Below are 24520 nucleotides of genomic sequence, written 5' to 3' on the forward strand. Positions count from 1 at the left end.
ACATGATTGCAGTACTCCAGTATTTGAGGGGCTGCCACAAAGAACAGAGGGTCATCTTATTTTTGAAAGCACCAGAGGACAGGACAAGAAACGATGGATGGAAACTAATCAAGGAGAGAAGCAACCTGAAATTAAGGAGAAATTTTCTAACAGTGAGAACAATTAATCAGTGGAATAGCTTGCCTTCAGAGTTGCCTTCATCACTGAAGGTTTTAAAAAGAGACTGGACAGCCAGTCTGAAATGGTATTGTCTGAAATGGTATGGGACCTCTCCTACTTGAGCAAGGAGCTGGACCAGAAGAACGCCAAGGTCCCTTTCAGCTCTGTTCTCTTCTCTTCTTACAAAAAACAAGTTGTTAAACTTTTGAAGTGTTTCATGATAAGGAAAATGGGACAAATAAAAAGAAATTGAGTTTTAGACTATTATTTGAATAGAGTAAAGATCAAAATTGTTAAAAATTAAGGAATATAATTTTTTATAGATAGGAGATAGAGAATAGGAAGATGATGAATTACTACAATTATACTTGTGACAAGGGGGAAATCATTGCTATATACGTTGTATTTATCTTTACTGTGTTCCTATTTTTTCCCTATTTTATTTTTTCTTCATCTTTTTTATTTTTAGTTTGTATTATTTTTTTTCTTTTTAATTAAATTTTAAAAAAGAAACATTTTCTTATAAGTCCCAAAAAATAAGCATTGCTACATTGCTATAGGGCTTCTTCTGCATATCTTAATATATAAGAGAGTTCAAAAGAAAATATTGTAGCTCTGCTGGAAACTAGCTACATTTTCCATTTTGTAAGATAATCTCGACTGAATAAAAAAAATTTTAAAACAACCTGTTGATTTCATAGACACATCCCTCAAGTTTTCTTGGTACCAATATGGAAGCAGCTTACAATTGGCATCTTCAGGATTTTTTAAAAAAATATACCACACTATAAGCTACAGCTGAAATATTTCCTGGTGATTTTCTATCCAAATATTAACAAGATCCAATCTTGGTTTACTATTTAAGTGGAGAAAACAGATCTTAAAGTATTTGAAACTTTTGAAATTATTTCAGATTTTGAAGTTTCAGAGGTTAATTCTTTGTACATTATGAGCTTAATTAGGGTTGAGCAACCTGGAATCCTTCATAGACTATTTGCATTCAATATGCTGAGTCTTCTATGACATCTTGTACATCCTATAGTGAAAGAATTTTAAAAAAAACAATTAAATATCCTGGGTATAACCATATTTATGATATTTAATTAATGTAATTTACATTAAATTAAAGTGTGTAGTTTTTGTCTGGTCCCTGACTACTTTTTGGAATGTGCATAGCTAAGTGTAGTACATATCACTAAATCCAGAAAGTAATTACACATTTCAAGAGAAAAAATCTCCCAGACTAGTAGTTTAAAATACATTGAAATATAGTTTCTATTTGGATGGTTAGGTGTTGTAGGAATTATAAATCAATAAATCTGGAGACCAGGCTGAGAAATTATTTCAGCTGATTTTTTGGAAAAGGGTTTTTTCAAATGGGACTTGACAGGTTTTTCATTCAGTCTCAGTTGAGACTCAGGAAAAAAATGTAATGAAATCTCATCACAATATCTTTCATAAGAGGTGACAGAGGTTATTAGTGTTGTCAATAAACACAATACAGGCAGTCTTTGACGTGACAACAATTAGGACCAGAATTTCTACTGCAAAGGAAGGCAGTTGTTAAGCACGTTATACCTGATTTTATGATATTTTTTGCAATAGTTGTTAAGTAAATCACTGCAGTTGTTAAATTAATCATGCAGTTGTTAAGTAAACCTGACTTCCCTTATTAACTTTGCTTATTGGAAGCCAGCTGAGAAGATTGCAAATGGCAATCGCATGATCCCAGGACACTGCAAACATTATAAATACATGTCATTTGCCAAGTGCCCAAATTTTGATCACATGATTATGGGGATGCTATAACAGTCCTAGGAGCAAAGAATAGTCATAAGCCACTTTATTCAGTGCAGTTGTAACTTCAGTTAAAATAACTTAGAACTAAATTTGCATGATCTTTATAACAGATAAATAAAATTAAATATTAATAACTATAAACAGGGCTTTTCAACCAGTGGTATGGGTACCACCTGTGGTACATTGGCACCTGGCAGGTGGTACATGACCATCCTAGAAAAGTGGTAGCGGAGCGGAATGAGCTGAACCAGTGGCAGCACCGCACAAGCCTGAGCGAGAGATGGCTGGAGCTGCAGGGCTGTCAGGGCTCAGCGGAAGCACCAGGATTAGCACTTCTTCGGAGCTGTCAGGGCTCAGCAGAAGTGCCAGGATTAGTGCCAGGCTCCAGCTGGAGCTCAGCACTGATCCCGGCGCTTCTTCTGAGCCCAGAAGAAGCGCCGATCAGCTGGAATGTTGCAGCATTTCCAGGGTCTTGTGAGTTACATTCAGATGCTTGAGAACTGATTCATATTTATGATGGTCACAGTGTCCCAGGGTCATGTGACCACCCAGCAGAGGGGGGGAAATAAAAAGCAAACACCCCCCACTCCCCCCCCACTGCCAATCCTCAACAGATATGCTCACAACAATGAAAACCTTGGACAGGAGGAAGAGCGCCGCTGGGCAGGCAGGCAGGTGTCTTGCTCAGCTGTGGCTTGGGGGGGGCACTTTTTTAGTGCCATTGTAACTCCAAACAGTCACTAAGTGAACTATTGTAAGTTGAGGACTACCTCTACTTCATCACTTTTTTCCCTTTTTTTTTTTTTTGGTCATCACATTTTTGACACCTTGCTAGGTGACTGATGGTACTCTGATGTTGCCATATCCTAAAAGCAGTATAATCAGTGAAAAAGTTGAAAAGCTCTGTGATAGACAAAGCATTCTTTCCAATATTTGGGAATGCTGTTAAAAACTCCTTAAAAGAGCTGCATCTTCTCCCAGGATGTTTGATCATATTTTCTTTAAGTCTGTATTAAAGAATCTCGAGTCTTTCTCCATTAGTCTCTAAGTTGAAGCCCCTAAGTGGCAGCACTTTTAACCATCATATCCCCTTTTGTTTCTCCTCTCAGCAGTAGTTGCATCCAGTGATCAGCGTCAGATCCCTATAATTGCTGTATCTGTTACTGTGGGAGTGATTCTTTTGGCTGTTGTAATTGGTTTCCTTCTCAGCGGAAGGTAAGGAAAAAAACCCAGTATTCTTTGTACCCTTCTTCTCTGTCCCTCCAGCTTTTATCTAGCCAAACACTTTAGAACATGATTCCTGGCCAGCCAGATCTATGACAATGTAATGTTCAACGCACTCCAATCAGCATCTAAAAAGCCACATACAAATACCACACACAGAACAGGACACACTGTGCTAGAGAGAAGTTCCCTGAAGTTTGGCTCCAGCCCAAATCCAAAAGCAGACAAAACCTCTGGTCCTGAAATGTAATATTTAATGAAACCACTGATTTAGTGAGGAAATACTTTCATCACTACTCTAACATGCTAATCTTCACAGCATTCTTCTTATTAACTTTTAAGTGATTTTTCCATGTGTTTCATTTCATGGCTACCATTACTGCTCTATTTATTAAAGTAATAATGGCATATTTCTGTACTAAAGAGTGTATACATGTATGTAAGTATGCATATATGTATATATGTAATTTTTTTCCACGACAGGCGGTGTGGCTATAGCAAAGCTAAACAAGATCCTGAAGAAGAAAAAATGCACTTTCATAATGGCCACAGTAAGTAAAAAGCATTGGAAACAATCCTGCAAAAGCTTTTTTGTTTTGTTTTGTTGTTGGTCTTTACAGTGCACAATGTACAGTTTAATATTTATGTGAGTCAATTTATGGAGATGGCAGAAGAATACATATCCTGAGCATCCAGTATACTGTATAGTAAATCTCTGCTTCACAAACTCCAGTGTAGGAATGGAGAAAGAAACAAGCATCATATCCCCACTCTGTAGAACTCCTCATTTGTTTCATTTCTGTTTTGTTTTGTTTTTCTGAGATGGGTACAAAAGCTGCTGAAAAATGCTAAAAATTTGTCCCTTTACCTAATTACAAGTACCATAAAGAAATAAGTAGTCTTATTTCTATTACAGATATACTGAAATAATTTTTAATTCCAATTTACAGCTTAATTTCTAATTTATAACTTAATTACAATTTAAGTTATTACTGAAATATATATTTGAAATATATTCCGTAATATACTACAGATTTTTTTACTGTATGGAAGACTAATAACCAAATTTCTGTTGCAAGAAGTACAGTAGAGTACAATCTTCAAAGTCAGTTTCCTCTTTAAATAAAAAAGGGAGAAAAATGCTTCTTTTAAATGTAGCCTGATACCTGTGGTTTTTATGAAAAACATTCCCTAATAAAATAGAACTGCCTAATTAATAGTAATACGTTTCAGTCATCTAATTCTCTTTAAACCCAGGTGATTATGCTTTTTAAAGTTACTGCTTCTTTTTAATTTATTTGCATACTGTAAAGGGAAGTGTAATAAGTAATTTTATATACAGTTAAACTACCAGGAGTAAAGACCTATATTGATCCACATACCTATGAAGACCCTAATCAAGCTGTCCATGAATTTGCCAAAGAAATAGAAGTGTCATACGTATCAATTGAAAGAATTATTGGAGCTGGTAAGAAAATCTAAATGTTTATCTCTCTTTTGCATGTGTTAGGATAATGATTGGAATGCATTAATAAATATTCAATGCAAATGGATTTCCAATAAATGGACTGAAAATAAATTATATTTTAGATCCTGTCACTGATAAAATTATTATTTATAAAAGCAAAACTTAAGTTTTCTGTAGATAAAATGATTCACTACAGATCCTTATGAATGGTGATGATTAATCAATATTAATTTAGCATAAAATAAAAAATGTGATCATCTGTCAGGAGCAGTATAGTTCATAAACAGAAATCTGGTTCAAGTCTTCTTTCAAAAAGAATTATGGTTGACTTGGAATAAAAATGCAGTTAGTGAATGAGTAATGTTATATCTGACCTTCTCTTTGAAAAAAACTTGAAATAATAAAAAATTAAGATTTATGTGCAAAAGTCAGCAGGCATTATCAGATTTTAGTTTTAAATTCTCTTAATTGAGGGGTGAATTTTTTGTAGGTGAATTTGGTGAAGTATGCAGTGGGCGCTTGAAACTTCCTGGGAAATGTGAATTGCCAGTGGCCATTAAAACCCTGAAAGTAGGCTACACTGAGAAACAAAGATGGGATTTCTTGGGAGAAGCAAGCATAATGGGGCAGTTTGATCATGCCAACATAATACACCTGGAAGGCGTGGTAACAAAGAGTATGTACCTAATGCTAATGAATGTTTGATTATCATTGCTTATACAAACTATATGCAGCAATATCTTAATGGCATTAAATTCCAATAATGTTAATATATCTAACTGTAATATCCAGGGCTTTTTTTCTCATAGAACGCTCAGAACGGAGTTCCGGCACCTTTTTTGGATGGAACCTTGTAGGGTAGGCAAGGCAGGTTGTATGACGTGGGAGTTCCGGCACCTTTTTCTTTTACAAAAAAGCACTGGTAATTCTATAATGGAAAAATTAGTAAGTCATTGAATCATCCTTTTTGTCTTCTCAAACATTATTCATTCATATAATATTGCTTCAAAACCAGAGTAGTCAAACAAACTTGTAAGTCAGAATAAAATATTGGTTTCTTATGCAAAGACTAATCCATGCATGTATTTCTCCCTCTTTTATTTTCAGGTTAGGATCTGGCCAGGGAGTGGTTCTGGGTCCTCCCCCCCCCCAAATAGCAGCATCCTTCTCTGTTCTAAAGCTTAGGATGAAAAGAAATAAGAAATCATAAGAAATATAATATTGTCTGTAAAGTAGCATCTAATCAAGTGTATAACTTCCCTTAGATTCTCATACATTGTACTGAATATTCTCCTTAATCTTACATCCAATGATGTCATGCAACAGCAGGGGTACATGCTATGTCAGGTTACAATGTTAGTCTTAGAAATCTGAGCTTCAACACAACATCCTTAGTAATCAATTAAACAAAAGTCTTTTTCATTTCTAGAAAATCTGAATTTTAGTAGGAAAGCAGGTAGAAATGGCAGACTTTCTGAATTTGTGACTTTGACCTCATGATAGTGAATTAAACAAGCTAATAAATACTTGGCTGTTGCTGCTAAAAACAACATTGATCTTGAACCTCCCATTCCTAACAGCATGTAGTTCAATTGAATCCCTTCTAAGATAGTTGTGGAAATAAAATGGGTAAGAAAGGAGGACATTTTATTGAGATTTTATTTTTGAAAGACAGACAAAATATACATATGATTAATAGATAGCTTCTTTAATGAAAGTTAATGCTAAGAATACAGATACAGATAGTGTTTGACTTAAATCAGTTCGTTTAGTGACAATTCAAAGTTATGGCACTGAACAAAAGTGACTTATGACTATTTTTCACGCTTACAATTGCAGCATCTCCATGGTCACATGATCAGAATTCAGACTCTTATCAACTGACTTACATTTGTGATGATTGCAATGTCGCAGGGTCATGTGATCCCTTCTGACAAACAAAATCAATGCAGAAGCCAGGTTCACTTAATAATCATATTACTACTAACTTAACAACTTCAGTGATTGACTTAACAATTGTTGCAAGAAAGGTGATAAAACGAGACAAAACTCATTTAACAACTGTCTCACTTAGAAATAGAAATTTTGGACTACATTATAGTCATAAGTCGAGAACTACCTATATGTGTTCTAGCAGAATTTCACATATTTTTTTAGATCAATTATTCTTGACAAATCAGAGAACAGTTACGTATAGTAGTTGGAGACAATTATCATTAGAGTTGCAAAAGATTAACCACATAAGGTTAGAAAAAGATAATTGTTCTTGTTAGCAATGAGCTCATTGTTGACGTATCAGAACTTTTTCTCCATTGTCAGCAATGGGGTGGGTGCGGTTTCCTCGTGATGCGTCCAGCCCGTGGGCCGGCAGTTTGACACCACTGATTTAAACTATCAATTTATTAGGCAAATAGGGAAAATAGGTTTTAACAGAATATCAGTTAAGCTAAATGGGATTTTATGCATGGCTTGTTTTACATATTTATCCATGCATAAATGGTAAGTGAGACTTTACAATTGCACAGAAGCATTTGCTACATGGGCAAATTTTGTCTGTTGTATCCAAAACTCGATAAAACTGAAATCTGTTAAATCAGGAATTTATTGTTATAGTGGGATATATATGGATTGTGTTGTGTTGTGGGTTCTGGAGAGTAGGAAGGACGCCAGGCCGATGAGTACAACATAACAGCTCTTTATTTGGTGGAAGCAACCGTACTGGAGAATAGGGATTACCTGCACTCTTTATATACCTGGCCAGTACCTGGCCAGGTACACAGCCAACCAATCAGATTGAACCTCTGTTTCCCGCCGAAACTGATTCCCGCCAAACAGTTACAGTTCAACCCCTCCTGGTGGTGACTCTTATACAAGTACTTTAGGTGTTCCTTTAAGCCTAATACATAACAGATTGAATACCAAAAATTGCCATTAGGAAATAACAGCAAATCACACTCTCCAGATGAATGTGTGTGTCATACATAAATTTTCAAGTATGTTTTTAAATGTACAGATAGTCCTTATGATGGATCATTTAATGACCATTTGAAGTTATGGCAGACATCCCCAAACACATTTATGACTCGGTTTCAAATTACAGCTACTATAGCTCCTCCATGGTCATTCACCATTATGATGGATTGCAGAACATTCAGTGCCCCCCCCCCTATTCTCCCTGTCCTGCCCTGCCTGCTTTGCCACTCCACAGGTTCCACATACTCCTCCCCACCTTAGTCAACAGTCACTCATGTACCTTTCAAGGATCTCCAGGGCCTAAGAGATCAGGATAGGGAAAAAGAACAGGATTGCGCTCTATTGCTGAGTTACATGAACAAACCACAAGCGGACATCTTTTTTCTTAGCGAAAAATAATGCTTTCAAAGATTTCTTTTCCTTGCTGATGCTAGCCATAGTTTTGCCAGCATTAGTTTTGCTTGTGTTATGCCAGCAAAGCTAAAGCTGGCAGAGCTAAGACTAGCTTTAGCAAAGAAAAGAAATTGTCTCCTTTCTTTTCCTCACTAACACTGGTGAAGCTAACACTGGTAGAGCATTCATTTAATGATTGCATTGGGGAGAGCAGGGATAGGGGATTATTAAGTGAGGAGGTTCACTTAATGGTCATCCTGATTTCTAACTGTAATGGGCAGGCTTCATTTCAGTTAAAACCTGTGCTCTACCTGTATTATACTTCTAAGTAAGTTTTTGCCATCTTATGCCCTCTGTTATGCATAAGCAGCATAAAAAGTTAAACTTTGTTATATATACAAAAGCACATAATTATTCATCTGCTGTTCCAGTAGCTACAGGTGATGGGCTTTTGATCTACTTTATCCAGGTAAACCAGTCATGATTGTAACTGAATATATGGAAAATGGATCCTTGGATACATTTTTAAAGGTAAGCTTGATATGTGTATGCATGTCAGGTACTAATCTCCCATTTTATAGTTTTTTTTCCTGAAGAAATGTGGTTTTCTTAAACTAAAGTCTTCTTCAGGTGAATCTCAAGTCCTGCAGATTTCATGGATGTGTTCATCATGCAGTTTTCTTAGCAACTGAGTAGTTCCATATTGCCCTCTTCTGAAATGTTTTTGATTTTCCCAGTGATAGGCTTGGTTTTTCACATTCTGTGATACCTCCTATACAATATATTGGCATACATAAGGGAAGAAACTGAAGTGCTGTGGTACTGAAAATGTTTATGACTACATGATACCAACATTAAACAATCAGTAGCAGTTATACAGTTGGAGTTAATTATGTCTTTTTCTATCAATTATTTTCTTGAATTGCAGTCTCGTTTTTCAAGCATGTTATTAACAATGCTGGTTCACAATCTGGAACCTAGTTCTGAAGTGCTCCAGGGGAGTTGTTTAACAGTTTTAATTTTCAACACATTTATCATGGAACACAAGAGTACAGGATTTTTGTCATTCACATATTTATTTCCAAAGTCCTTGGTTGTTTATAGTAAATTAAACCTTGCTTTTATATCCTCTGCTTGAACATGGCACTGAAAAAATAATTGTAATTTTTTTTGTTAAACATTTTAATTGTTTCTTGGTGTTAGAATATTGAAGTGAGCTCATGAGTAGAAACTAATAGAGTTTTTCCAGCATAGTGTAATGTGTTCTGAATGATTAGTGCCAGTTAATTCTTGATCTACTGCTTTCTACACAAACTAGTTTTGAGATAGCTTTTTCTTCCCACACTCTAAATAATATATGAGAACAATATTAATTCTGAAGAGACTATTCCTCTTTACCAAGGGCTGCTTGTAATAAATATTTTACTATGATTCATACTATTTCCTATTCTATTCTTTTTAAAATATCAAGTATAGTTTTGGAGTTTGTATACAAGTTTCCACTGCTTGCTTTTAAAAAAATATTTTTCAAACAAAGAATTTTATGTTGATATGATGCCTCACAGATGTTTGTCTCAATACACTCTGTCACATTACTACTTACATTGCCATTCCTGATTCTGCTTCATCAACATCTTTCAAATTTCTGTTTTTTCCCATAATTGCAATGATTCTCATTCTTTCTCCTCTCTCTCTCTCTCTCTCTCTCTCTCTCTCTCTCTCTCTCTCTCTCTCTCTCTCTCGTAATGTAGTAATGTTTACTGTACTACTACTACTACTACTACTACTACTAAACTTTTATTCATAAAACATGAAACTCAGTCAACTGAACACTCAAATTGACTGGCACTAATGGTTGACACGGGTTGCTGCCAGCATCCTACGTATCAACCAGGAATCTCCTTAAAATGTAAGATGTTCCGAGTAGTGCAGGTTTTTTTGTAGCTATGCTGGAGTTATTGCAGGAAGCTGCAATTTCTTGATGTATTTTGCAAAGTTTTTGGACATAGTTCCCAGTGTCCCGATGACAATGGGTATCACTGTTACACGTTTCATCCATAATCGCGCAGTTTTGATGGCCAGGTCGCAGTATTTCGTAATTTTTTCCAGTTCTTTTTCTTCAGCTCTGGCATCTCCTGGTACAGCGATATCAATCAACTACTATTATTATTATTATTATTATTATTATTATTATTATTATTATTATTATTATTATTATTATTATTATTATTATTATTATTATATTTCCCACATTTGGAGATATTTGTGTTATGTTATTTTAACTACCAATATATCAAAAATTTGTTATTAAAATCCTCTATATTTTTATATTCACTCTATATTCCAGTGAAATGGAATGAAATCTAATAAGCAAAAAAAAAATATTTAAATTTAGACCTGCCCCACACCAACAAGGACTTCACTAATACATATCCCTGGATCAAAAACAGTTGTGCTGCTAAAAGACATGAGTAACAAAGAACACATCTACATGATGAGTCTATGCCAGTGAAAAGCAGCTCTAGGTTTCTTTTAAAGATAAACAGTAATAAGTTGAAACTATAGTGAAGTTAGATTTATATGATTGTGGATCTGTTTCCCCATTAGAGGGAATTCTTAACTCATCTTTCTTGCCAATTCCCAACTTTCATGTCTTATAAAAAAATAAAATTCTATGACTTTCCCTAACCCTAACCCCAGACGAAATACAGGGATCAGTTTCCCCATTTTGTTTAGCAAAGACAAGCTAATGTACCAAACTCCAGGCTACTGGATTTATTTGTTTTTTTCCCATTTCAGTGGAGTGAGAAGGAGAAAATAAATATTATTGCAGAATTTGCAAAGAATTGGGATCATAATCATAATTATAATAGTAAAGTTGGAAGGGACCTTGGAGGTCATCTAGTCCAACCCCTTGCTCAGGCAGGAAACCCTATACCATTTCAGACAAATGGCTGTCCAGTCTCTTCTTAGAAAACTTCCAATGTTGGAGCATTCACAGCTTCTGGAGGCAGGTTGTTCCACTGGTTAATTGTTCTGTCAGGAACTTTCTCCTTAGTTCTAGGTTGCTTCTCTCCTTGATTAGTTTCCATCCGTTGCTTCTTGTCCTGCCTTCAGGCACTTTGAAGAATAGCTTGACTCCCTCTTCTTTGTGGCAGCCCCTGAGATATTGGAACACTGCTATCATGTCACCCCTAGTCCTTCTCTTCATTAAACTAGACATATCCAATTCTAGCAGCCATTCCTTATATGTTTTACCCTCCAGACCTCTAATCATCTTTGTTGCTCTTCTCTGTACTCTTTCCAGAGTCTCAACATCTTTTTTATATCATGGTGACAAAAACTGGATGCAGTATTCCAAGTGTGGCCTTACCAAGGCATTGTAAAGTGGTATTAATACTTCATATGATCTTGATTCTATCCCTCTGTTAATGCAGCCTAGCACTGTGTTGCCTTTTTTGGCAGCTGCAGCACACTGCTGGCTCATATTGAAGTGATTGTCCTCTAGGACTCCAAGATCCCTCTCACAGTTACTACTATTGAGCAAGGTACCACCTATACTATACCTGTACATTTGGTTTTTCTTGCCTAAATGCAGAGCCTTACTTTTTTCACCACTGAATTTCATTCTGTTAGATAGCGCCCAATGTTCAAGTCTGTCCAGATCCTCCTGTATCTTAAACCTGTCCTCTGGAGTGTTGGCTATTCCTGCCAACTTGGTGTCTGCAAATTTGATGAGTTCCCCATCTATCCCCTCGTCCAAATCATTGATGGAGATGTTGAAGAGCACTGGGCCCAGAACAGAGCCCTGGGGCATCCCACTACACACTTCCCTCCATGTAGATGCGGTTCCATTGAGGACCACATGCTGAGTACAGCTGATCAGCCAGCTACGAATCCATCTGGTGGTGATGCTGTCTAACCCACATTTTTCTATCTTATCAAGTAGTAGTTTGTGATCTACTTTATCAAATGTTCAAGTAAATTATATCCACAGCATTCCTTTGATCCACTAATTTTGTCACTTGGTCAAAGAATGCAATAAGATTTGTCTGGCATGATCTGTTTTTGACAAACCCATTACTAAAAATCATTTTTAGTAATGATTTTGTTTGCCTGTAGGTGCTCGCTGATTCGTCGTTTGATTGTCTTTTTCAGAATCTTCCCAGGTATTGAGGTCAGGCTGATAGGTCTGTAATTTCCTAGATTCATTTTTTTTCCTTTTTTGAAAATGGGAACTGCATCATCTCTTTTCCAGTCCTCTGGTAGTTCCCCAGTGCTCCAGGATCTTTGAAAAATATAGTTCAGTGGTTCAGAGATCACATCTGCCAATTCCTTGAGAACCTTTGGGTGTAATCCATCTGGTCCTGGTGATTTGAAATCGTCTAGGCTAGACAGGTGCTCACTTACTATTTTCTTGCCTATCTTAACTTGTGTTTCTGTTCTGTTTTTTATGGCACTATTTTTGATAGGTTGTTCTGTTTTTTCCCTTTGTGTAAAGACAGTTGCAAAAAACGAGTTAAATAATTCTGCTTTCTCCCTGTTGCTTGTCACCTTCTTGTCACTTTCACCCATTAATGGACCAATCATTTCCTTCACTTTTTTGTTTTTTGCATGTTGACTTTGGTCGCAAGCCTTAGTTCATTTTGAGCCTTAGCTTTCCTCACTTCATCTTTGCAGGCTCAGGCTATTTGCTGATATTGTGACTTAGTTTGTGCCCCTCTTTCCACTTTCTATATTGTCCTTTTTAATCTTTCAATTTATCAGAGAGTTCTTTATGCAGCCATGCTGGTTTCTTTTGAGAGCTATTATTTTTCCTCTTTGTCGGTATTGTGCTAGACTGGGCTTTTACCATCTCACTTTTCAAAATTTCTCAAGCTTCTTGAGTTGAAGATTCTTGTTCATGGAATCCTTCCCAAGCTCTCTCTAAGTTTATTGAAATTAGCTCTCTTAAAGTCCAAGAATCTAGTTTGACTGTATTCTATTGCTTGTGCTTCCATAATGTTGAATTCCAATATTGCATGATCACTTCCTCCCAAGGTTCCTGTGGCTTCAACACCTTCTATCATTTCATCTCTGTTAGTGAGAATTAGATCCAAAATGGCTAATCCACTAGTTCCCTCCTTTACTTTTTGGGTGACAAAGTTGTCTGCTAGGTTTGTCAGGAATCTGTTTGATCTTCCATTTGGTGCAGAGTTTGTCTCCCAGTTGATGTCAGGATAGTTAAAGTCCCCCATTACTATTGTGATGTGCTTCCTACATAACTTAGCTGACTAGCAAAAAGTTCATCTATTTCCTATGACAATGTCATTTTTTCTCCCTTTTATATTGACCCAAATGCATTCAAGTTTACAGTTTTCATCATTGTTATGTTCTATTTCTGTAGAGATGTAGTTATTTCTTATATAGAGAGCAACTATATAAGTTGCTCTCTATATAGGAAATATACTAAAGGTGAAGGTTCCCCCGCACATGTGTGCTAGTCGTTTCCAACTCTAGGGGCCGGTGCTCATCTCCGTTTCAAAGCCGAAGAGCCAGCGCTTGTCCGAGGACGTCTCCGTGGTCATGTGGCCGGCATGACTAGACGCCAAAGGCGCACGGAACGCTGTTACCTTCCCACCGTAGTGGTCCCTATTTTTCTACTTGCATTTTTACGTCCTTTCGAACTGCTAGGTTGGCAGAAGCTGGGACGAGTAACAGGCGCTCACTCTGCTACGCGGCACTCGGGATTCGACCCGCCAAACTGCCGACCTTCTGATCGACAAGCTCAGCGTCCTAACCCACTGAGCCACCGCGTCCCTTGTGGAAATATACTATATCCTCTTTTATTTGGTCTGTTTCATTTGAATAATTTAAATCCCTCTAGCTGTGTTCCATTTGTGGATTTCATCCCACCATGTTTCCATAATGGCGACAATATCATATCTGCCCTCATTAACCTGAATTTCTTGTTCACCCTGTTTATTGCTCATACTCTGTGCATTGGTGTATAGATATTTGAGTCCTTTATGACTGACCCTTTGTTTACTTTCTACATGACCTGTGTGGTCCCTGAGTTCCCTTATTGTCTTACCACCTTTTTGGTTAATGCACTTTATGTGGCACTCGCTATTAGAAGCTTGATTTTGCTTGGCAGCAAGGTTGATATTCTTGTCCACACACACATATATGTTACATGCACTGATAGCCCTAAGTTTTTAGGTTGCTGGGGACAGGGATATTCTGTATCAATTAACTCACTGTCCCCGCTGTTTAGTTTAAATATTCCTCCAGAAAGTCTGTGAATTTATAGCCGAGCAACTCCGTCTCTTTCTTTGATGGATGCAAACCATCTCTTTTGTACATTTTTTCATTGGACCAGCTACAGACATTGTGACTAATATATCCAAAGCCTTCCCCTTTACAGACTACTGATTTTTGCTGTTTTTTCTGTGTTCCAGATGTAGTAACTGTGATGGATTGCAAGTCCTGGGGAAAAAAAAACTATGTCAGTTTAAAATATAATAATAATAAATATATAATAATAATAAAATATAATAATTTCAGAATATCTTGTTGTTCTGTGAAGTAGGTAGCTGTTCTTCTACTGCATCAGTTGAAAGTAGACATAGAAATTGCCATCATAAAGAACTAAATAAATGGGGTGTGGAAGTAAATGTATCCACTTGCCAAGACTTTTTGAAACTTTAATTCCTATTTCACTTTCAATCAATCTGGTTATTAAATTGTATCAGAATCTGGGGTTTTTTGCTGGTAAATAGTTGTAAAAGTCTTAATAACAGTTATAGATTGTCTTAACTTGCTCCTGAGGGCTTGGAATATATTATGAAAATATATTGTGATATTTCCAGCATTTCCTTTTCCTTTGTCAGAATCAAGATTTAGTCATTTGCTTCTATAATTTTGTAATGTACTTTTTACAGAAGAATGATGGGCACTTTACTGTAATTCAATTGGTTGGTATGCTCCGAGGAATAGCTTCTGGGATGAAGTATTTGTCTGACATGGGATACGTACATAGAGATTTGGCTGCGAGAAATATCCTAATCAATAGTAATTTAATGTGTAAAGTGTCAGACTTTGGACTTTCTCGAATTCTTGAAGATGATCCGGAAGCTGCTTACACAACAAGAGTAAGTTTCTTGTGAATGTTTATTTATTTTTACTGCAGAACCAAAGTAGGGGAACTAACTTGGGGCATAGTTCAACCAACTTCCATATGTTGTGTTGGTTGCTCTGAAGTTTGGACAATGGTCCTGAACCAGAGCTACCAATAGCCAATCTCTTAACTTTGACAATGAGAGTTATGCTCTAGGATAAATACAGAAACAAAATATAAATCAGCAAGGACATATTAGGTTTTGTAAAAACCTCACCTATAGAACAGCTCCATTGTGTAAGTAATCTGCATTACTGAGCATCCATATAAACTATTGCTTCTTGCCTCTCTTTCTATCCTGCCTTCTGGCAATCACAACATATGTATTTCAAAATATGACCTGTAACTTGTATATAACTTCTTGAATTCCATATCTCTTACAAATTTGACTACATATTTTCATCATATGTGTATCATAGTATTGTGTGCTCCTTTTATATATTTTTACTACTGTTATCCATGTACTCTGTTCCATCAGCTAAACAAATTGTCTCTTCATGCACAAACAAATTAACTGCTCTCTATGAAGGAGATTGATTAAGTGTCAAAGCCGTCCGTGCTTGGAACAAAAAAAACGACGACAACGTGGAACGGTTGACGGCGAGGAACTCTTTACTCCAGAAATTTCCAGGCAGTTACAAAGTCAGCGTTGGGAGCTAGTCGCCCCAACGCACCTTTTAAACATTGAAGGTTATTGGCCCCACCCTCCCTGGGCAGACCAGCATCCGGCTGGGCCTGCTTAAAGCTTGCACCCCTCCCATCTCCTCGTACAGCGTCCCGTCCCCTGCCTCTGAGCTCCCACATAGCTTGCAGGTAAGTGTATGACCTAAGTTCCCCTGTTGTGCCCCCTTGAGCCCCTATTGTGCTCCCCTTCACCATACAGCGCATTAGTGCAGCAACCCCCCACAATGCCCTGCCAGCCGGGCTTGGTTTTGGCCCGCTTGGCGCCACTGCCGAAGAACAGGCAGCTGTGAAGTCCCAGGGTGAGTTACGGCTGTCTTGTTGATTGCCTGGGGGTCCTCTCGGCAGCTCCGTCAGCGTCGATGCGTCACAAGGCCCCAGAGCAGCTGTCCTTCAGGGATGCGGCCGTGGTCTCTGTGTGACTGCCCATGGTGGCTGACAGCCGTTCCGCTGCTGTCTGGGCCACTTCTGGGTGGCTTTCACCATGAGGCTTGGGCGGGCGGTGTGCACGGCGTTCCCCCAGCTCCCCTCGTGATGTTGAGCCCACGGGGCTTGACAGGCGGCCCCTCCTACCAGGGCTCCACCTGGAAGGCAAGAGGGAGATGTTACATGGGTACCAGTATGAGCGACGGGTTCCACCCGACCCCCCCCGGGTTTATCTGGGTGCCTACGGTGGAATGCCCTGACTAGCCGTGGTGCTTGGACGTCCCACTCCGCCACCCATGATGCCTCAGTTGCCGGATACCCCTTCCACAAAAGCAGGTACTGTACCCTTCCCCTCCGCACCCTGGAGTCCAAAAGATCCTGTACTTCGTAGTGCCCGTTACGAACAGGACCGGGGGCCCCTTTCCCCAACCCGACGGGAATGGACGCTGGTTTCCATTCATCACCTTTCTTTATACTCACCCGGTAGTAAGCCTCTCGTAGATCCAAACGGGTGAACACCCTCCCCTTGGCCAGGTGGGACATGTCCTTCATCAAAGGTAGTGGGTACAGGTGCTTGACGCATACCGCGTTGACCCCACGATAATCCACGCACAGCCATAGTCCACCGTCCTTCTTCTCCCTGAAGAGAACGGGTACTGCCGTCCATGAGCGAGCAGGCTGGATAAACCCCCATGCCAGATTCTTGTCTATGTAACACCGGAGCTCCAGCATCTCTCGCGGTGCCATAGGGTACATTCGTGGCTTAGGCAGCCTGACCCCCAGCTCCAGCTCGATTGCACAATCCATGTCCCAATGGGGTGGCAGGAGATCACACTTGTTCACTGAAAACCTCCAGGAAATCGGCATATTCTGGCGGAACCCGCACCCCTGATCCAGCCCTGTAACCTTCTTTTTCCCTTTCCGGCGATTTGTCCGCCCCCATGTGTTTGTGGTGAGGTGGTTGGGGTCCGACCCCAAGTCGAAGGTGTTGGCACCCCCCTCCCACCAGATAGTCGGGCCCCACCTATCCAGCCACGCAAGACCCAGGATCACCTCCTCAGTCATGAAGGGCATCACGATGAACCGCAATCTCTCCCAGTGCTCCCCCATGTCCAGGCGTATGGGCTTTGTTACATGCGTGATGGGTGCTTCCCCCAAGAGGGACCCATCCACTTTCTGGAAGCGTATCGGAGTGTCCAGCTGCACCACCCCAACACCTAGCTTGGTCACCACCTCTCGACTGACAAGACACCGCGTGCTACCCAAGTCGATCAAGGCCCTGAACCCCAGTGTCTCACCTGTACCGGGGTTCATTAGTGTTACCGGGACCGTGAACAGGCTGATTGGTGCGCTTACCATCAGGTCTTCCTGTGGCCCGTCGCCGCTCCCGTAGACCTCTAAGTCCACTTCCATTGGCCTCTCAGTCTCCGCTTGGTTGTTCCTCCTGGGCGTCGTGTCTGAAGCCTGATGTGAGGCCTGAGAGCGCTCCATGAAACGCCCGGGGGTTGCACCCCATGCTGGGGTTGCTGCCGCCACCGCTCGGGGCACCAGTACGGGACAGTCGGCTACACGGTGCCCCGGTTGGTCACACCAGAAACAATGAGGAGTGGGCCGGGGTGGTGGTACTGAAGACTTTGGCATTGGTGACACTGGTTTTTGCCCCTCCCCTTGCGGCCTCTGCGGGACTTGTCGGGTGTCCGCTGAGGGCCTTGCGCGCCGCTGGCAGCCCTATAAACCGACGTCCAGCTCAACCGCAACCCGAAGCTATTCCTGGAGTCTGGGAGGTATTCTGCGGACGATACAGGCCCTCTGGAGGTGTTCGTCCAGCCCGGCCCGGAAGTGGTGGATCAGCATCCGCTCCGGCCACGATCTGAGTTTGCCTGCCACCTCCCTGAATTCCCGGACAAATTCCGTTGCTGAACGACCGTTTTGCCGAAGCCTGACTATCTTGGCCTCAGCCTGCTGTACACGGGTAACATCCTCGAAGCGTATCCGCAATGCCTTGAGGAATAACCCAACGTCCCCCAGCTCTCTGGTGCAGTCGCCGTACAGGTTAGTGAGCCATGCCGCGGCCTCCCCTTGCAGTGCTGTTGTGACCGCCATCACCATTGCCCACTGGGAGGCATACACGGGGCCGTACTTGTCCAAGTGATGGATTACGTGGCTAAGAAAGAGGGCCAAGCGGTCGGGATGGCCATCAAAAGTCATGGGCAATGGTGGTGGGCCCCACGCTGCTGGTACCCCCCAGAGTCCCGCTGGAGCACCTGGACCTTGCGCTACAGGCCCTGTGTGCTGCCACCCCAGCGCTCCTGCCAGCGGTCCTGGGCGTAGCACAGCGCCACTGCCCCCGTGACACCCGCCCCCACAGGCCCCAGACCCAAAGCAGCCGCTGGGGCCGGTGGTAAGGGGCAACCCCCTATGGAGTGTCAGGGCCCTGCGGGGCCCGGAAATGGGGACTGGCCAGACGGAAGCAAGTCTGGCTCTGCCGCTCACGGCCGGGCCTGTCCTGAGCCCAGCGGCCAGTCTCCAGTTCGGGATTGTTGGGGGTCCACGGCCGAGGCTTCCCAAACTGGTCCCTCAGGACATCCATAGTATAGCTCCCAGGAGCCGTGGAGTAGCTCCATTCCTCCCCTCCTTCATTGGTAACGCGGTGCTCTCTCAACTCCAACAACTATCCCTTCTGCCTAGGTGGCCATTCCTGGCCAGCCTCCATCTCTCCCAGTACCGGACTGAGCCACCATTCCCCGGTTTTCGCCTGAGCAGCTGTCCCCTGGGTCCCAGCGCCTTCACCCACTGGGCACGAGTCCCGGACCTTGGGCCGGACCACGGGTGGAGCCTCTGCTAATTCCCTCACGTCCAGAGGCGTTGGAGCCCCAGCCGGCTCCTCTCCCTCCGCTGCAGACACAGCCCCTTGAGTTCCCTCGGCCATGTCAGTTGCTTCAGAGTCCCGAGCAGAACACAGCAACGAGGGAACGCTGTGGGGAACGCTGACTTACTGTCAAAGCCGTCCGCGCTTGGAACAAAAAAAACGACGACAACGTGGAACGGTTGACAGCGAGGAACTCTTTACTCCAGAAATTTCCAGGCAGTTACAAAGTCAGCATTGGGAGCTAGTTGCCCCAATGCGCTTTTTAAACATTGAAGGTTATTGGCCCCACCCTCCCTGGGCAGATCAGCATCCGGCTGGGCCTGCTTAAAGCCCGCCCCCCTCCCATCTCCTTGTACAGCATCCCGCCCCCTGCCTCCAGGCTTCCACATGGCTTTCAGGTAAGTGTATGCCCTAAGTTCCCCTGTTGTGCCCCCTTGAGCCCTATTGTGCTCCCCTTCACCATCCAGCGCCTTAATGCAGCAATCCCCCCACAATGCCCTGCCAGCCGGGCTTGGTTCTGGCCCACTTGGCGCCGCCACCGAAGAACAGGCAGCTGCGAAGTCCCAGGACAAGTTACGGCTGTCTTGTTGATTGCCTGGGGGTCCTCTCGGCAGCTCCGTCGGCGTCGATGCGTCACAAGGCCCCAGAGCAGCTGTCCTTCGGGGATGCAGCCGTGGGCTCTGTGTGACTGCCCATGGTGGCTGACAGCCATTCCGCTGCTGTCCAGGCCGCTTCTGGGTGGCTTTCGCCATGAGGCTTGGGCGGGCGGTGTGCACGGTGTTCCCCCAGCTCCCTTCGTGATGTCGAGCCCACGGGGCTTGACATTAAGGTCTAATGCTAATTTATATTTCAGGGTAAAAAAACCACTTAGAACAGGAACAATAGGGTGATGTCACAATAGTGTATCTGATACCATGTCATCAATGAATGTCATTAAATAAATACCTAGTCATGATTATATCTTATGCTCTCACTGAGAGTAGCCATTTGTTTAACATTTTCCTATTTTTATCATATGTCTTATTAAACAATAGTTGAATTACATGCCAATATTTCTTTCTAAGACAACATACAAAGAAATAGTTATGGGTGTGATGACTGAGGGCGCAACGCAGAGGCAATGTAGTCAACTGGCAATTCAAACTGTCCTTTAATTGCTCCAAATTTTCCCCAAATGCTCCCACGTTTCTGGCAAGCCTCAAAACAAAGGAAGACATATGCACCTTCAGCCGCCTTTGGCTGTAAGTAGTTTCACATACAGTCTGATTAGCAGAGTAATTTACTCAAGGCCACGGAGATAACAAGAAATGACACATACATCCAAAATCTAATGAGTCTGTGGAAATACAAGCTTGCCTGAGCAGTTTCAGAAGAGAAGCCAAAATACAATATGAGGTCTTTGAACATCCAAGCAACATTGTCAGTCAGTCCAATGATCAGAGTTTTCAGGTTTCCAAGCAGAAATCACAACACAGAACAAGAGATCATCAACAACACACAAAACTCCAAGGAATCAGCGTTTGTTCTTGACAAATGCTTCTCCCCACAGCATCTCCTTAAGTCTCAGTCTCCAGGTGTGCCTTGTGGAGATGGGCGGGACGCTTTCCTCCTGAGTAGTTGAACCTGCCTGCATTATTCCCTCCTCTCCACTCCCTATGCTCTAGGATCAGGAGGGGGTGGCCCTTGCTCATCACCTGAACTCTGTCTCTCCTGTTCATCCTGTCCCAATCCTGAAAGGCCCTGGCCTGCCTCAGCCTGCTCTTCCCAACATTCCTTTGAAGCCACAGGCACCTCTCCCTTGACCTCCATAGGGTCCCGTTCCAGCTCATTTTCCTCAGCAGATTCAGGCTCCGACAGAGGTATGACACTGGGCTTGGCCTTATAATTTGAATTCAGAATTTGTGTATCATGAGTCATTTTGTTTGCAGGCCCAAAGTACAGCTTTGATCTCAAAACTGTGATATGAGATGTTTTATGTGTATTTTTTAAATATATAGTTAACAATTCAGAAACTGATGACTTAAAACTGTGTTGACTGCATGCTTCTTTATATTTTGCTTCACTAGCTATGATGACCTAACTGAGCTGTCAATTTCACTGTATCTTGTTATGCAAACTAAATTCAAATAGGCCTTTAATACCAGCAATTAATATATCTGAAGGTATGTAAAGGATGCAATAATGTAGAAGGAGACCTTCCAAACATTAGAAATTGCTTGCCTATTCATTCTCTCTAGAAAATCCTTGACACGTCAAGAAAATTTAATTGAGACAATATATATGTATATATTATTTCTAGGGAGGGAAAATCCCAATTCGATGGACAGCTCCTGAAGCTATAGCCTTCCGCAAGTTTACCTCTGCCAGTGATGTCTGGAGCTATGGGATTGTGATGTGGGAAGTAGTGTCCTATGGAGAGAGACCATACTGGGAGATGACCAATCAAGATGTAAATATTTCCTTTTCCTTCTCTATGTGAGAACATGTTAGTCATCAAATCAGGATGTTGCATATATTAATTATTTTCTATTTTTAATTTTAAAGGCCTAAATGTACAGTTACAGGTATTGTCAAAAGAGTCAATTCTGAAAATAGTATGGAATCTTCAAATGAGTGAAATGGAGAAGAGAAGTAAGATTAATGGATAAAAAATTAAGGGGCTTGTATAAGGCACAGCAGCTGATCTTATGCTTTATTTCAGTTAGTAATTCTGAGTGGTAAATATGAGATTAACCCATTATGAGTACCAGAACTGACTTGGAGCATCAGCTTGTTAGAATCTAATCATAATGCCATGTAGACAGATCTTATCAGTACAGAACATGGAACAGCTCCCAGTCCAAATCTGGGCTGGCATCACTATTTGAATCCTATGATGCACTGCTGGTATCTCCCTGTAGAAAAACAAAGTTATGTCCCAACACTCTGAGTAGACATGGATAGCTAATTCTACTACTTGATATTTCTAATACTTTCCTGCTCTTTTGGGAATACCTGTGATGTTGAAATAGGAAAAATTCTTGGAGTCTTGCTGCTATTGTTGTTACTGCCAGACAACTTCAAGATTTTGCTGCTGGATAAGGGGCATCCAGAGATCATTTCAGATATTTATCAAATCTGATATGGGGTTTATCATGTTTTTGAGCTGTTTTATTTATACAATATTTTATTGTTCCTGGGAGTAATAACTGTGGAAATAGAATGTTTGTTTGTTTTCAAGTCTGAATCCTGTGTGTTTAGAATTGAGGAATCATCAGACCCTTACTGACTGACTGGTTGGTCTTTGACAGAACATTTACTTCAGTTACAATGTCTTGATGCCCATAGATATAGATTATGGAGAGGTGTTTAGTTATCCATATCTCTATAGCAATTTACTTTTTAACTTAACTAGATTGGAAATAATATACATACAGTGATAGCATACTATTTGAATATATATTTTATAAAGTCACAGGTTTACTACATAGAAGATCAATATGTAGGGAGTTGTATTTATGAAGATTTCACACATGTAAGCTAGCTCAACCAGGTAGCAGCTGTGGTTTTTTAAAAAAAAATGGGAAACATTCCCACTTTCTCATTTTAATCTCTTTTGTTGCCAAGCCTTTCATTTCAGTAGCACAAACATAATTTGCAATAAAGTGAAACGACAAAGCCAAGACAAATTCCCTTGGAAGTGATACCGTCATCCCATTAATAGTTCTTAATTCAAGGTCCATCAGTATTATTTTTAGAGATAAGGACTATCATGGAATGAATACTTTTTATTACTCCATTCAGAAACATTGACAGACTCCCACACCTTAATCTTCAGGAGCTTGCATATTACTAACCAAAGAGAATCTAATGAAAGAAAATATTTGTAGTTCAGGGTTGAATTGAGGAGTCCTTGGTGCTCTCTGAGCTTGCTTGTTTTCTTGCAGACGTTTCATTATCCTAATTCATTAGGTAATAAAACGTCTGCAAGAAAACAAGCAAGCTCAGAGAGCACCAAGAAGACCCTCTTAGAGATTCTTTTGTGAAAAAAGAATTGATAGTTTTGAGCTGCCTAGATTTACATACCGTAAATGAGTCTTAGGGCAATATATATATTCTGTATAATTGTGGATTAATTTTGTCATCATTCTGTACCCTAACTCTAATTGCATCTTTCCTCATCACCACAATCAGACTATATATTAACAAATAGGCTAGTATGAATTAGTGATAGTAATCAAGTTCCAGGTTTAATTATTATTCTGGGTGAATTACTAATTAGTAAAAGAGGTGCCAGTTAAGCCAATTAAGATTCATATTGCCTGTGATGATTCTTCATACGTAATTAAACCTCCCATTATTTTAGTATAATTTTAAGTTAATCAGTATTAAGATACATTGCATGTCTGATTTCATTTTTGTTTTTCTAAAAACATTAAGAACCAGTGGCTTCCATTGTAAATGAGCTAAAGTACTTGTCATTGAAGTAATTGCATATTATCCCTGCCTGCACTACTTTTTATATTAACAACTCTATTATTTCTCAGCATCTGAATGCCAAACTATTGCAGAACATCATATGTGTAGAAAGAGCTATTCCCAGACAATCATACAGAATCATAGAATCATAAGGTTGAAAGAGACCTTGGAAGTCTTATATCCACTCGTTGCCCAGGTTAGGAATCCTTAGAGAATCCCAGTCAAATAGCTTTCCAAGTTGATTCCAAAAGATAGGCTATTTCTCTTCTTAACAGGCCTGACAGTCAGGACATTCCTCTTTATCTCAGATTGAATCTTTCTCTATAAAGCATCATCTATTCATGGTTTTTCTCCTACCCTTGGGCACTATGGAGAATAAATCAGTGCCCTGTGACAGCCCTATATGAATTGGAAGACTGCTATCATATCTCCCCTTAACTGGTTCTTCTTTAAGATAAAAATGCTAATCTCCTACCTATTCTTCATAAGATTTAGCTCCAAGCTAAATCATTCATTTATCTCTGCACTCTTCCCAGTTCCTTAGCATCCTTTTCATATTATGCCAACCAAAACTGAACTGAAGTATTTCAGTTCCAATGCAATCAGATCAGTGCAGCGTAGATCAGAACCATCAACAGGATCTTTTGGCAGCCGTAGCATGCTGCTGACATACTTGATCTGTGACCTACCAGAACATCCAAATCTTTCTTGCAAGTACTACTACTAAGCTAGGTGCCATCTTGTGTCTGTGCATCTGATTCTTCTTACTATGGACAGGACCTTATATGACTCAACATTCATCTCTACCAAGATCCTTTGGAACCTCAAGACTGTCATCTAGGGTATTAGCAATCCCCCCAATTTTATGTCATGTAAAAATTTGATAAGCATACCTTCTCGATAATCCTCT

At 40.6% G+C, this 24520-nt stretch overlaps 1 protein-coding gene across 1 annotated transcript in view; it reads left to right on the plus strand.

Annotated features, from left to right (window-relative positions):
- Positions 1 to 24520, plus strand: part of EPHA5 (EPH receptor A5) — a gene marked incomplete at its 3' end in the record, with an annotated part of 190333 nt that overhangs the window by 160178 nt on the left and 5635 nt on the right. Inside the window, exons 7-13 of the mRNA XM_083378998.1 lie at positions 3069 to 3174; positions 3667 to 3734; positions 4526 to 4651; positions 5142 to 5327; positions 8487 to 8548; positions 14941 to 15150; positions 21452 to 21601. Of these exons, the coding sequence (XP_083235124.1) occupies positions 3069 to 3174; positions 3667 to 3734; positions 4526 to 4651; positions 5142 to 5327; positions 8487 to 8548; positions 14941 to 15150; positions 21452 to 21601 (908 nt within the window). The remainder of the gene's footprint in view (positions 1 to 3068; positions 3175 to 3666; positions 3735 to 4525; positions 4652 to 5141; positions 5328 to 8486; positions 8549 to 14940; positions 15151 to 21451; positions 21602 to 24520) is intronic.

Source organism: Vipera ursinii, assembly GCF_947247035.1.
Source record: "Vipera ursinii genome assembly, chromosome: Z".
NCBI lineage: Eukaryota > Metazoa > Chordata > Lepidosauria > Squamata > Viperidae > Vipera > Vipera ursinii.